Raw genomic sequence first — 14,113 nt, forward strand, 5'->3', positions numbered from 1 at the left:
GAATTATTTCACACACACACTTTACAGAAAAGGGAGGCACAGAGAGATAAAGAAAATGGCCAAAGGAAGTGATGGCGGGTGTCAGGCTTCAAGCCCAGGGTCCAGAAGCCACAATAAAACACGCTTAGTTAGATGACGTTATAAGCATTTTACCTGCACTCATTTGTTTCATGCTCATCACAAACCAATAATGAAACTTGAAAAGTTCTGCCAATTTTGCAAATGGGGGAAACTGAAGCACAGAGAGGGGTTAAGAACCAGTAGCAAAGCGAGCTGGGACTGGGAGCCCAGACAGCCCGGACCACTACCCTGTCCTTTCCTGTTGAGGGTTACGTGAAAAAGACTTCCTTGCATACTTTCGGGGTGTTGTCTTGTAATCGTTGCTCTATCTTGGGAGCTAGGAGTCTTATTTAACATGTAAGGAAAGTGAGGTGCAGAGAGTTTGCCAAGAGCATGTGGTCGGGCTAGGATTCAAACTCAGTAAATCTGATTCCAAAGCCTGAGCTATTCCTGCAGGATGCCCCGAAATAATGTGTTTATGGCACCCAGCATCCAGGAGACGATCGATAGGCGTTGGATTGCTTCGCGTACCGCCCTTTCTCTGAGCCTCAACCTCCTCATCTGTGAAGTGGGCTGGTGCGGTGCGGCCTTAATTACAGGAGAACCGCTGTGATCGAGGCCGCGGACACCACGCGTTTGCGCTTTCCGTGGTGCATTTTGACCCCGGCCGCCCACGGTAGGTGGCATCACTGATTGGCTAGATTCTGCCACATGACCCGCCCCCAACTGTGCCAACATGGCGGCGCCCAGGTCTTCATCCGGAAAATGTGACCGAGCCTAATTCGATTCTCCGTTTCACCAGAGCAGGTGAGGAGCGCCTGGGCGGCGAGGGGAGGGATCTGGTGCCGGGGCGGACCTGCTTAAGGGCTTCAGGCTGTGCTGGGGCGGGTCTCCAGAAGATGGGGGGTGGTGTCAGCTCACGGAGGCCACGGGCTCTCCTGAGCCTCTGTTTTGCAGATGTGTAGGCCCCTCAGCCCAGGAAAGCAGCTCTCTCCTCTCTGCGCCCTCCTGATGCAGGCCGGGCGGGCACAGGCCGCCGCGGATGTCCCATGCGAGGACCGTTCTGCGGCTCACCCTGAGTCTCCGCTTCGCCGGCCGTCTGTGTAGTGCTCGGTTTATGGAGGGGCCACCCCAAGGGCCGGCAAGTCCGCCCGCCATGGAGAACGGCACGGCGCCCTGCGGCGAAAAGCGCCCACCTGACACCCAGGAGACGACCGTCACCGAGGGGTCCGCCAAGATCGCCTTCCCCAGCGCCAACGAAGTCTTCTACAACCCAGTGCAGGAGTTCAACCGGGACCTGACGTGAGCAGGGGTCCGGGTCAGCTTGGCGGAGGGCAATGGGTGTGTGTGGTGAGGGGGTGTGAACGGGAACTCCTCTTCCGCAGATGTGCTGTGATCACTGAGTTTGCGCGCATTCATCTTGGGGCCAAAGGAATCCAGAGTAAGTGGAGGTCCAGTCTCCGGGTGGGTGGTGGTCACACGGAGGCCTCCTCCTGTCCAGCCCCCCCTTCCCTAACGTCTGGAAACGCCCCGGGCTCTGCTCCTCCAGCCTTTTCTTAGGGACTTTGGGGAAGATTTTCTTTCATGAATCTTCTGTATTTTGAAGAGTAAGAGGTTTCTCAAAGAGAGTCTTGATGGTCCCTGACTTGGGTTTCTGGGTGGCTGCAGTCAAGGTGCCAGGTGAAAAGGAGGTGCAGAAGGTGGTGGTGGACTTGTCGGAGCAAGAGGAGGACAAGGCTGTATTGAAAGAGGGGGCAGACCCGGCCCCTGGAAACCAGCCTCAGACAGCCACTGTGGGGGAGATCTGTGAGGTGAGGCCTGGGCATAAAACAGGTGGCAGCCCCGGAGTCCAGTGGGTGATGGAGGAAGGAAGGCTCTTGGAAGGGGAGAGCTGTAGAAGGGTGTGTGTTGTGGGGGGGGAGGGGAGCACAGCAGAGAATGGAGATACTGATGTGAGTGGGGCTCCCTGCTTACTCCAACAGGAAGGCCTGCGAGTGCTGGAGGGCCTGGCAGCCTCGGGTCTTCGTTCCATTCGCTTTGCCCGAGAGGTGCCTGGGCTCCGATCCGTGGTTGCTAACGATGCCTCTGCCCGAGCTGTGGATCTCATCCGCCATAATGTGCAGCTCAACGAAGTGGCCCACCTGGTACAGCCCAGCCAGGCAGATGCCCGGTAGGTCCTGGGCCGCAGAGCCAGGCAGCTGGAAGGTGCCATCTATAGCCAGGCTGCCTGGGTCAAACCCTAGCTGTGTCATAATCTTGCTCTCTGATCTTGGGAGAGTGCCTTAGTCACTCTGAGGCTCAGTTTCCTTGCGTATAAAATGACAGTTTCACAGGGGTTGCTGAACTGATTAAATGAGAGGCAATACTTTGTATAGCTCATGCTCGGTGCCAGAAATTAGTACCATGATGGTTTCCATTTTAAACTTCTCATACTTTTATTCGTTCAAATGAACCAGCTTATATCCACTGTCCAATATGTGCCAGACACTGTTCTCAGTGCAGGGAATGCATCCGTAAACATTACAGACAAAATCCCTGACCTCGTGGAATTCCCGTTCAAATGCAGGGGTCAGCAAACCATAGCCTGTGAGGCCCCACAGTCTGGGTTTTTGTGGCCTGTGATGTAAGAATGTTTGTTTTTTTAATCCTCACCTGAGGATATTGGTTTCCCCGATTGATTTTGAGAGATAGTGGAAGGGAGGGAGAGAGACACAGAGAGAGAAATACCGATGTGAGAGAGACACATCAATTGGTTGCCTCCAGTGCGGATTGAGCTTACAACCAAAGTACATGCCCTTGATCAGAATTGAACACAAGACCCTTCAGTCCTCTGGCTGACGCTCTAACCATTGAGCTAAGAATATTTTTTACATTTTTAAAGGTTAAAAAAAAGAATATGCAATAGTGACTGTATGTAGCCTGCAAAACCTAAGATATTTACTGTCTAACCTTTATAGAAAGTAAATAAATAAGTAAAAAATATTTGCTTTCCTGACCATAGTAAAATCTAATAGGAAACAGAGAAGATAACAAATAATTGTAACAAATAAGTTACATAGTAAAGTAGAGGTGAGAAGTGCTCTGGAAAAAAATTGAGGGGGTAGGGGATAGAGGAAGATGGGGGGGGGGGATTGCAATTTTGAAAAATGTGGTCATGGTGGGCTGTGTTGAGAAGATAGCATTTACTTTTCCTCATCTGCAAAGGGAACAATATAGGTCCAAATCCACGGCGTTGTTTGGGAAGGCACCTTCCACCCCCATTGGAAGATTATGTGGTTAAATGAGTTAATGTATCTAAGTCGCTTGAAACAGTGTCAGGCATGAATGTGCTACATTAGTGCAGTAGGTCCTGGAATAATGTTGTTGTTAAAATGTTGATGAGAAAAAAGAAAAATCAGTTCCTGGCCAGGGCTACTGTCTGTGTGGATTTGGCACATTCTATCCATGTCTATGTGGCTTTCCTATGGGGACTGAGGTTTCCTCCTACAACCTAAAATACTCCCGTGACGCCCGGTTGGTGTGGCTCAGTGGTTGAACGTCAACACATGAATCAGTCAGGAGGTCGGGGCTCAATTCCTGGTCAGAGCACATGCCTGGGTTTCAAGCTTGGTCCCCAATAGGGGGCTTGCAGGAGGCAGCCGAACAGTGATTCCATCATTGGTGTTTCTCTCTCTCCCTTCCTCTCTCAAGTCAATTAAAAAATAAATAAATTACATACATATATATGTTCAAATGAGGTAAACTGGCATGCCTGCATTGTCCCAGTCTGAGGGAGTGTGCGTGGGTGTGCGTGGCCCTGCAGTGGAAGGGTGTCCTGTCCAGGGTGGATCCCCTGAGCTGCCTGGATAGACTCCAGCCATCTCTGACCCTGAACTGGAATGACTGGGTGGAAAATAATGATCTGACTTGTTTTTATTAATTTTCCTTAAATGTATGTAGAGCTCACATTTATTGCATTGTTTAATATTAGAAGTGTTTTAAGTCTTTATTTAGAATTTGAGCAATGTTTTTGTGACCAGAAATACTGTAGGAATTTAACTCTTGTTTGGATCAATTAATCTGTGAAAAAAATGGTTTCATTCCGTGTTTTTTCTGCTTAAAGTCACAGTTTTCAATAACTGTGATGATGTTAAGTGAGGACTTACTGTATTGGCTATTGTCATGCCATTGTTAGAGATGGGTAGACAGAGGCCTGAGGGGAAAAGCCATGATGTTTTTAGCAAATGGATGCCAGGATCTAAGCGCAGGCAGCTGGCCCGAGTCCAGGTCCAAACTATCACGCTGCATGATTGAACGTGATAAGGAACAGAGCAGGTCCCTGGTACAGGGCGCTGAGGAATTGGCCCTCTCACTCCCAGGATGCTGATGTACCAGCACCAGCGGGTGTCGGATCGGTTTGATGTCATCGACCTGGACCCCTATGGCAGCCCTGCCGCTTTTCTGGATGCAGCTGTGCAGGCTGTGAGCGAAGGAGGTGAGGCCAGGCTGACCCAGGAGTATAGAGCAGGGCTTGGAGTGTTTGAAGGATCCTCACCCCTTCCTTCCCTGCAGGGTTGCTGTGCGTTACCTGCACGGACATGGCAGTGCTGGCCGGGAACAGCGGGGAGACATGCTACAGCAAGTACGGGGCCATGGCTCTCAAGAGCCGGGCCTGCCACGAGATGGTGAGGACCCTCCCCCCGCACCCCTTCCCACCCCTCAGACCCGTTCAGCTTCCTCCAGGCAGCATATTAACGACAAGCACACCTTCAACCAGCATAGTTCCTAACAGCATGGGCTGCCAGTCATGGTCATGTGGGGGGCAATGGCTTCGTCCAGGGTAGGAGCAACGATTACACCATTCTTTCTAGTCTCTGTTTTAACAACTTTGCAAAATTGCCTCTTTAAGGCAATTTTTCCAGGTCTGGGTTCAAGTCCTAACTTTGCTAGTAGCTCTGAGCAAGCAGCTTCCCCTTTCTGGGCCTCAGTTTTGGCATTTGTGAAATGGGCATGCTGAAGGTGGCCTGGGCACCACTGGGTTGCTGTGGGGATTCAGGAAGGCGGGCAGGCTACGTCAATGGGCAGGGAAAGGAGAGGTTCCATCCTTTTCCTTATGGGCCCTGTCACAGGTCAGCCTGGGAAACGCTGCCTCTTTTTCTGGGTAGAGTGTCATGGCAGCTCCCCAGCATGGAGAGGTCCCCAGCCATGCTGCAGCACCCAGGGTCCCCCCTTCCTGCCGACAGAGCCCGTGGTGGCCGGACAAGGTCCTTGTGGCCACGTCGCAGCACAGGGCATGCTGATGATGCTAATCGGAGAGATTCCACTTACAGGCCCGGATGTTCCTAAGTCACTTAGTGCTCCCAGCAGGGCCATAGAGGCAGAGACCGGTGCAGCTTCACCGGTGAGGGAACTGAGCAGTCGCCAAGGGCCACAAGTCAGAGTACTCAGGGCTGGACTTGGCCCCCACGGAACCTACCTGGACCCTGTGCTGTGAACACCTTGTTCAGAGGCAGGGCTGATGGCAGACGCCCACCCCCCCTTCTCACCCCCAGGCCCTGAGGATCGTCCTACACAGCCTGGACCTCCGTGCTAACTGCTATCAGCGCTTCGTGGTGCCCCTGCTCAGCATCAGCGCTGATTTCTACATACGTGTTTTTGTTCGTGTCTTCACCGGCCAGGCCAAGGTCAAGGCTTCAGCCAGGTTAGCAGGGGTGGGGCAGGCACTGGAGCAGGCAACAGAGCCTTCCCCTGTGGAAGTGAGGTCCTACAGGGGACCAGGTCACCCTGAGGGAAGGGTTGGGATGTGGTAGCCAGCCCTGTTTCCCCACAGCAAGCAGGCGCTGGTGTTCCAGTGTGTGGGCTGCGGAGCCTTCCACCTTCAGCGCCTTGGCAAAGCATCGGGGGCCCCTGGTGGCCGGTGAGCAACAGTGAGCCAGGAGGGAGGTGAGGGGTTTCCAAGGGGTGTGGTTGCCCCCTAAACTCCTCTCTCTGTGCAGGGTCAAGTTCTCTGCAGCCTGCGGTCCCCCTGTGGCCCCTGAGTGTGAGCACTGTGGGCAGCGGCACCAGGTGGGACCATGCCGGGTTTAGGCATGGGGTCTCAAGGGTCCTTGTGTCTCACTCCTTGTCCATCTGGCCCCTGTGTGTCTGCAGCTCGGTGGCCCCCTATGGGTGGAGCCAATCCATGACCTGGATTTTGTGGGCCGTGTCCTAGAGGCAGTGAGCACCAACCCCGGCCGATTCCATACTTCGGAGCGGATCCGAGGAGTCCTGAGCGTTGTCACCGAGGTAGGGGCTGGGCCAAAACAGGATGGGGCTCACCTGTGCCCAGCTTCCTCCATCTGCCCCATGCATATCCTGTTGTCCCCCATGGCAGGAGCTGCCGGACGTGCCTCTGTACTATACGCTGGACCAGCTGAGCAGCACCATCCACTGTAGCACACCCAGCCTCCTGCAGCTGCGGTGAGGGCTGGGTGGGGGAGGAGCAGAGCCTGAGTGCTGGGTGCCCTGGGCAACTTGGGCCCCTTTTGGGCCAGAATCCCCCGTAAAATGGAGATCAAACTTCACTCACGTCCAGGGAGTTTCATGTACAAGCGCTCAGAGGCCAAGGGGACAGTCTGACTGTTCCAGTCCTTGGCATTATACCAGCTACGTTGTCACCCTGAGACATGCAGCCAGCCTCACAACTTACCATGACTCCCACCCACACACGTCATCACTGGCTTTGGGATCTAGCTTGCCCCTCACAACCCCTCTTGGTCCCAGGTCGGCCCTCCTCCATGCTGGCTTCCGGGTCTCGCTCTCCCACGCCTGTAAGAATGCTGTGAAGACGGACGCCCCCGCCTCAGCCCTCTGGGACATCATGCGCTGCTGGGTAAGAGCTGGCCTGACTAGATAAGGGAAAAGAGGGCAAGGCATGGGCAGGCTTGGCATCCCCTGGCCCCTGACCTTTGCCTCCCAGGAGAAGCAGTGCCCGGTGAAACGAGAGCGGCTGTCTGAGACCAGCCCGGCCTTCCGCATTCTCAATGTGGAGCCCAGGTAGGGACATCTCTGCCACAGGCATGGGTGCTCACATGCTTGCAGACGGTCCAGACACTGCCCTAACAGATACATGTTCATTCTTCAAGTGAGATCCAGAATCTACCTTCTCCCACCACTTCTACCGCTTCTCCTCTGCCCCCCACCCTAGTCTGGCCCATCACTGCTCACATAGACCAGTGTGGTCACCTCAGCCCTGGTTCCCCAGCTCCCATCCTCGCCCCCCCACAGACTGTTCCCCCCACAGCTACCAGAGGGCGCCTGTGAGCACCTGAGTTAGATCATGTTCCCCCTCTGCTCAGCAGAAACAGAGTTCCACCTGCAAGCCTGCCCCATTTCCGTGTCACTTTCCAGCCCTCACTTATCCCCCCCTTCCCCCCGGCTCACTCCACACTGGCCCCCTCACTCAGGCTCATGAGGCACAGCCCCATCTCAGGGCCTTTGCACAGGCTGTTCCCTCTACCTGGAATGCCTGTCCCTGAGTGCCCCCCAGGACTGTTCTCTCACCTCCTTCAGGTGTCCCTGACTCTGTCTTGTCCTGCATTGAACCCCTTCCTCAGTCTCCCCAGAACCTCTGCCCTGCTCTGTTCTTTCCAAAACTCTTCTCATGCCCTAACGAAACATAACTTGCTGATTTCTGATTTGTCCCGTTTCTTGTTTGTCTTGTACACTAGAATGTCAGCTTTACCAGTGGCAGATTTCAGGTACACTGTAGGCAACAATAAATGTTTATTAAATGAGTGAGAGAATCCTGACCCAGGCAGGTGCCTTCCCAAGTCACCAAGGCGGGCAGGCCCCATGGGCAGTTTTGTTGTGCATGTCCGAGTGGTGGCTGCCCCTCAGCTGCACCACCTCCTTCTCCAGGCTACAGGCCAACTTCACCATCCGGGATGATGCCAATCCCAGCTCCCGCCAGCGAGGACTCAAGCGCTTCCAGGCCAACCCCGAGGCCAACTGGGGCCCCCGGCCCCGTGCCCGGCCAGGGTGAGTGAGAGTGATGGCAGTGGGATTTGGCCAGGGCCTGGGGTGCAGAGGCCTGATGGGGTCCCAGCTGCTCATCTCCCTGCACAGGGGTAAGGCAGTGGGCGAAGCTATGGAGGACAGGCGCAGATTGCTCCAGAATAAGAGAAAGGAACCAGCTGAGGACCTGGCCCAGCGGGCTGCACGGCTTAAGACGTTTCCTTGCAAGAGGTTTAAGAAGGTGAGGCACCCCCCACCTCCAACTGCAGTACACATGGGTCCCCCTTGTGGCAATAGGGCAAGGCTAAGGGGCAGGCAGGGATGGGAAAACGGGATGGGCACATGTATGCGAGTGAGCTCCCCATCCAGGAAAGGAACCCAGCAGAGGCTCCTGGGCTTCATATCCATCATCTTTCCACCAGGGTACCTGCCAGCGGGGGGACCAGTGCTGTTACTCCCACAGACCCCTGACACCTGAGGCCACTGCTGAAGCTGCCCCCACCGACTGTCCACAGACCCCCAACCAGAAGCCCCCTGGGTCTGGGGCCACCAGTGGTCCAGGTGTAGATTGAGCCAATAAAGAGATTTCACCTTGCCCTGTCATTTGTCTGAGTGCAGAAGCTGCTGGTGGTCTATCTGTCTAGCATGTCTGGGGCCTGTTCCTCTGTCCATCTGAATTAACTCCCTGGGGGAGCTCTGCATCTAGAGGTTGGTGTGTCCCTGCCTGACTGAGGGAGGTGGTGTCAGTGTTTCTGCCTGAGGCCCTCTGTCTGTGTGGGGAGTGGTCTGTTCCTCTACAGCAGCGGTTCTCAACCTGTGGGTCGCGACCCCTTTGGGGGTCGAACGACCCTTTCACAGGGGTCACCTAAGACCATCGGAAAACACATATATAATTACATATTGCTTTTGTGATTAATCACTATGCTTTCATTATGTTCAATTTGTAACAATGAAAATACATCCTGCATATCAGATATTTACATGACGATTCATAACAGTAGCAAAATTACGGTTATGAAGTAGCAACGAAAATAATTTTATGGTTTGGGGTCACCACAACATGAGGAACTGGATTAAAGGGTCGCGGCATTAGGAAGGTTGAGAACCACTGCTCTACAGCAAGAAGCACTTAGGCGCCTGGTTGCAGGCGCTTGCTTTCCCCCAAGCGGCCACGGGTGGCAGCCGTGCGCTCATACCCACGGGGCCTTCCCCCGCACCCCCCTCCACTGGCGTGCTTCGGAATATAGGCGCGCGCACGCCGGTGCCACCAAGCTCCCACGTGGCCTCTCGCCGCCAGCCCTGGCTGCCTGGTTTCTCTGGCCCAGCTCCCCGCAGGGCTGTGGTGGCGGAAGCCAGACAGGAACCAGGCTCCTTGTGCATCCGCTCCAGACCAGGTGTTTCCTGCCCTGTGGCCCCTCGAGGCAGGGGGTGCACATAGAGGCACCAGGCAGGCTCCTGCATCCTCCCCACAGGGCAGGCCTTAGCAACGTTAACAGCGAGGCCTGGGGCAAAGCCCCCACCCTGCCACACGGTAGCTGTGGGGCCCGCAGGCACCCTGCACCTTGCTCCATCTCAAGAGTTAAATGAACCTGATCCCAGAACTGGCCTTGTGGGCACATCAAAGTTCACTGGGAGCTTAGAAGTGGACCCTTGCTTCCTTGGGAAAGTGGGATGGTTGGTGGTGGGGTCCTGAAATCACCTGGTTCCTGGAAGGTGACAGCTGAGGGCCTGCCTGGGGGCTCATGCAGCCACCTAGATAGACAGAGCACAACTGACCCAGGTGAGTGGGTGCTGGGGACCAGGAACAGCCTTGTCACTGCTACCCCTCACCACCCAGGACATTCACCCAACACCTCTATCACCATTCACCCTGCAGTGGCCTGGCTCTGGGATGAGGGCCAGGGACCACCGAGCTGGGGTTATGCTATCCTATGACCTAGAGGACTAGGATTGTGGGGACTTGCTGCGGCACCTATTGGAAGGTTCTAGCAATATAGGAAATCTCCCCAGCTGTAGCCTTTCCTGTCACCTTGAAAGGTGGAGTGATAGCACAGGGGGGACCAGGACAACCACCCAGGCTGGACACCCAAGATCCGAGTGTCAGGACTGCCCTCTGCCATGCCTCCCTCCAGGGTGGGGGTGGCAGAAAGGCTGGGAGGGGCTCTGTAAAAAGAGGAACCAGGCAGGGGGAGGAGAGAAGAAGAAGGGGGCCCCCAGTCACGAGCCCCAGCAGGGCCGGAAAGGGCTCCCCGCCCCCAACAAGCACGGACACAGCTGGGGTGTTCAAAGCCACAGGCCAGATCCAACCAACACAGAAGGCCACCGCTTTCCTGCCTCAATTTCCCCTCTGTGTGTAGCTGTGCACTGGGGCTGGTCCTCAGAGGGCCAGGGTCCTTCCAGTGACTGAGAGGACGGAAGGTGAAGCCTGGAGGGGTCACTGACAGTCCTGCCCACTGGCTGGGGCGGGGCGAGAGGCCGATCTTGGAGATCCCCGCCCGCTGGTTTCCTCCGGGGTCAGCCTGGCTCCTTATCAGTCTGGGCCAGGCGGCCAGGCCCTTATCTGCGCTGGCCCAGCATCCTCCAGCCACTGCGCCAGGGGTAAGAGGGAGGAAACCGGCCACCGGAGGGAGGGGGGGGGGGCGGGGAGAGGGCGGGCCGGCCGGCCCCTGAGCCGCTCACTTTTCCTCGAGGGACCCATGCTGCTGCCACCACGGAGGCCCCAAGGCCCTTGAGAGCCCAGAAAGAAGTGAAGCCCAGACAGAGTGGCTGGCTGCCTGGGGTAGAGTGGAGAGGCTGGAGGCCGCAGGGCCGGGGAGCCTGGCCTGAAGCTGGAGCCATATTCTTGCCCTGACCGACAGAGCCAGGGGACTCAGCAGGCAGCAGGACCAGCGCTGGGGTAAGAGCGAGCAGCCTGAGGTGGGGGGATTCCCAACCCACCTGCATTCATTCATTCGTTCCCGCCTTCCTTCATTCATTCATCTGTAGGAACCAACTAAGAGGCCGGGCCAGCGTCCCCAGGACCCAGCTGGGGAAGACAGGGAAGAGGGCCCAGGTGTCCCCGATGTTGCTGGGGCCCTCCAGGCCATGGGCCAAGAGTGACAGGGATATCTAAATAGGGTGTAAAGAGGTGGATACTGATGTGTGGGGCAGGTGGGGGGTCACCAGGGCCAGAAGGAAGGTTGAGGCATGACTGTATGTACTGGCCAGAGCCAGCATTTGGCATCATAGTGTCAGCAATGGGGGTTGCAGGATTAGTGAGGGGGACATTTTCATTGTGTGTGTGTGTGTGGGGGGGGTCACGAGAGATTATGGAAGACTTTCAGGGTCTGACAGGGAGGCGATGGGAAAAGCCTTGGGGTCCTATGAGGACCACAGGGTGGGCTCAGGCAGGAGGCGGGAAGTCAGTGAAAGGTCAGAGTCAATCATGTAGGGATTCCAAGGACACGCTGTGTCAATGAAGGGTGTTAGGGTCAGGTCTAAGGGTCTCAGGGCCCATCATGGCTACCCTGCCTTGCCCCTCCCTCCGGACTCCAGGTGAGGGGATTCTGGAGGAAGGGAATTTGCTCATGCCCTCATGGGTCACAAACAGCTCAGAGACGACACTGCTGGGCTCATCACTGCACAGCATCTCAGTGGGCATCAGATCCTCCATGTTCTGGTAGTTTCTGGGCCTCCCCCCGCCCCCCCCCCCCGCTCCACTATCCCTTCCATTTGAGGGCTCTGTTGGGCTAAGGGTGTGTGTGGCATCTGATTCCTCCTCCCACTGGCTTCCTTCCCTTCCACAGGTGAGCACCCCCTCGGGGTCCATGTGCCCGCCCCAAGCCCAGGCAGAGGTGGCTCCCACCATGACTGAGAAGGCTGAGATGGTGTGTGCCCCCAGCCCAGTGCCTGCGCCACTCCCCAAGCCTGCCTCCCCTGGGCTCCCAAAGGCAGAGGAGGTGGGCCACCAAGGTGTCTCATCCCCCAGGCTGCCCCCTGGTGTCCCGGTGATCAGCTTGGGCCACACTAGGCCCCCAGGGGCAGCCATGGCCACCACAGAGCAGAGTGCCCTTCGGCCCCCACTGCTGCAATTCTCCGCCCTGGGAAGTGCCCCAACCCCTCTGGCCCTGCATTACCATCCTCACCCCTTCCTCAACAGGTTAGTGGGGGGCTGGGCCTGGGGGCAATCCAGGGCCAGGGTCCTTGCCCACAAGGCATTAGTGACCCATGAACCCTTACAGCCTCTACATTGGGCCGGCAGGACCTTTTAGCATCTTCCCTAGCAGTCGGCTGAAGCGGAGACCGAGCCACTGTGAGCTGGAGCTGGCTGAGGGTGAGTATGAGTTTGTGTCTGCATGGGGTCCACGTCAGTCCCACGCCTTTCCACAGGGAGGGGTGCTGCCAGGGCACAGACACACACAGAACAGCCCACACGGGCTCAGTACTCATGTTATACTCCTGTGCAAAACCACAGTCCTATAGCCTGTCCCACACAACCAGTCACCCAAACAAACTACAAAGAGTCCTGGCAAACACAGCCTGGCACAGGGGCCACAAAATGACAGCCCCACTTGGATGCACAGCCACCCAGGAAGCAGCCACATGACAACCATCATGCAAGAGACAGCCATGGGACCACAACCACACAGGACACAGACAACCACAGCCACTTAGGACCATGGCCACACAAGCATCAGCCACACAACCACAGCCAGGCATGACACAGCCACATGGCAACGATCACACACCACCACAGCCATTCAGACAGACCACAAGTCACACAACCACCTAAGACACAGACAGGACCACAATCACAATACGGGTACTTCTCGGGTCACACACAGGGACACACTCAGAATGAAGACTATAGGGCCAGCTCCCCAGACTGGCAGCGGCAAGGAAACATTCCGCTAGGCAATCTCAGCCACGGACATAAAGGTGCAGCCAGCGGCTCAGAGGCCACAGTTCTGTGCAGCCCAGTCTATGCTTGTCTAGATGGTGGAGGTGGGGGGCGGGCAGGGTTGCTAACTAGCCGGGGAGCCACGTGTTGGTGGGTCCTACACGTGCATCCCTGGCGTGGAGAAAGCCCCAGCTCACCTCCTGTGTGGAAGTCCCCCTAGGGTGCTGGGTGCCTGAAGTGAGGGCAGCAGGGGGCGCCACCTCGGTGCCAACCCCTCCCCTCCTGCGTGCAGGGCAGCAGCCCCAGAAGGTGGCCCGCCGTGTGTTCACCAACAGTCGCGAGCGCTGGCGGCAACAGAACGTGAACGGCGCCTTCATGGAGCTCAGGAAGCTGCTGCCCACGCACCCTCCCGACCGGAAGCTGAGCAAGAACGAGGTGCTCCGCCTGGCGATGAAGTACATCGGCTTCCTGGTGCGGCTGCTGCGAGACCAGGCGGCCGCTCTGGCTGCAGGCCCGGCCCCGCCTGGGCCCCGCAAACGGGGGGCGCACCGAGGCCCGGACGACGGCGCCCGCCGGGGGCCTTGCCACCCGGTGGAGGCGGTGGTGCGCCTGCAGCCCGCAACCCCGGCCTGCCCCAACGGCAGCCCCGTCGGGGCGGCCCGCCCCATCAAGACGGAACAAGCGGCTGTGAGCCCAGAGGTGCGGTGACCTCCATCGCCTCTGAGCCAGGAAGGGCATGGGAATCAGCCCTGGGCCGTCGAGGAAGGGGCGGACCACGCACTGCGCGCACTGCGCTTACTTTGGAGCGAAGTCCCCCGTAGAGGGACCTGTGAGGACTTCCCTTCGGGGGAAATGGCCGGGGATCTGGAGGGCGGGCGACCAGAGGGTCTGGAAGGAGCCCTGCAGACCCTCTTATCACCCACCGCCCGCGGGAAGCCGCCTTGCCCACACCCTCCTCCCGCAGGCGAGGTCCAGGAACGTCAACATGGCAGAGCGGCCGTCGGACCTAAGTGCTGCCTCTTTTTTTTCCCGGGTTAGGGGCTCACGGAGAGGTGGGGAGGGGCTGGGAGGCTTCCTCTTCTCGCCGGCGGCGCCCCCTCCTGGAAACTCAGGGATACGAGCGCCTTGACGCCTCGACGGCGTCGGCAGCGCGCCGGGTGCGGGGACAGAGGCGCAGAGCCCACGCGGGCCCCACCCCAC

General features: G+C 57.2%; 2 protein-coding genes across 5 annotated transcripts; both read left to right on the forward strand.

Annotated features, from left to right (window-relative positions):
• Window positions 1-780: 780 nt before the first annotated feature.
• Window positions 781-8,629, forward strand: TRMT1 (tRNA methyltransferase 1). 3 transcript variants are annotated; one of them, XM_070416209.1, is made up of 17 exons: window positions 781-867; window positions 1,168-1,362; window positions 1,446-1,501; window positions 1,729-1,871; window positions 2,043-2,230; window positions 4,419-4,534; window positions 4,612-4,724; window positions 5,592-5,740; window positions 5,870-5,956; window positions 6,036-6,105; window positions 6,190-6,324; window positions 6,413-6,498; window positions 6,802-6,910; window positions 6,998-7,074; window positions 7,939-8,058; window positions 8,146-8,275; window positions 8,457-8,629. In XM_070416209.1, exons 2-17 carry the CDS (start codon window positions 1,178-1,180, stop codon window positions 8,604-8,606), a joined length of 1,914 nt encoding a protein of 637 aa, XP_070272310.1. In that variant the 5' UTR covers window positions 781-867; window positions 1,168-1,177; the 3' UTR covers window positions 8,607-8,629. The 3 variants fall into 3 exon arrangements, with proteins under 3 accessions (XP_070272310.1, XP_070272308.1, XP_070272309.1); XM_070416207.1 differs by having other exon boundaries at window positions 782-867; window positions 1,018-1,362; XM_070416208.1 differs by having other exon boundaries at window positions 790-867; window positions 1,078-1,362.
• A 1,668-nt stretch (window positions 8,630-10,297) lies between these two features.
• On the forward strand, window positions 10,298-13,923 carry LYL1 (LYL1 basic helix-loop-helix family member). 2 transcript variants are annotated; one of them, XM_070416218.1, is made up of 5 exons: window positions 10,298-10,632; window positions 10,725-10,930; window positions 11,820-12,172; window positions 12,255-12,346; window positions 13,206-13,923. In XM_070416218.1, the coding sequence occupies exons 3-5, from the start codon at window positions 11,841-11,843 to the stop codon at window positions 13,619-13,621; spliced, it is 840 nt and encodes a 279-aa protein (XP_070272319.1). In that variant the 5' UTR covers window positions 10,298-10,632; window positions 10,725-10,930; window positions 11,820-11,840; the 3' UTR covers window positions 13,622-13,923. The 2 variants fall into 2 exon arrangements, with proteins under 2 accessions (XP_070272319.1, XP_070272318.1); XM_070416217.1 differs by lacking the exon at window positions 10,298-10,632 and having other exon boundaries at window positions 10,654-10,930.
• Window positions 13,924-14,113: the final 190 nt, after the last annotated feature.

This window comes from Myotis yumanensis, unplaced genomic scaffold (assembly GCF_028538775.1).
Source record: "Myotis yumanensis isolate MYYU_CA2020_CCGP unplaced genomic scaffold, mMyoYum1.0.hap1 SCAF_5, whole genome shotgun sequence".
NCBI lineage: Eukaryota > Metazoa > Chordata > Mammalia > Chiroptera > Vespertilionidae > Myotis > Myotis yumanensis.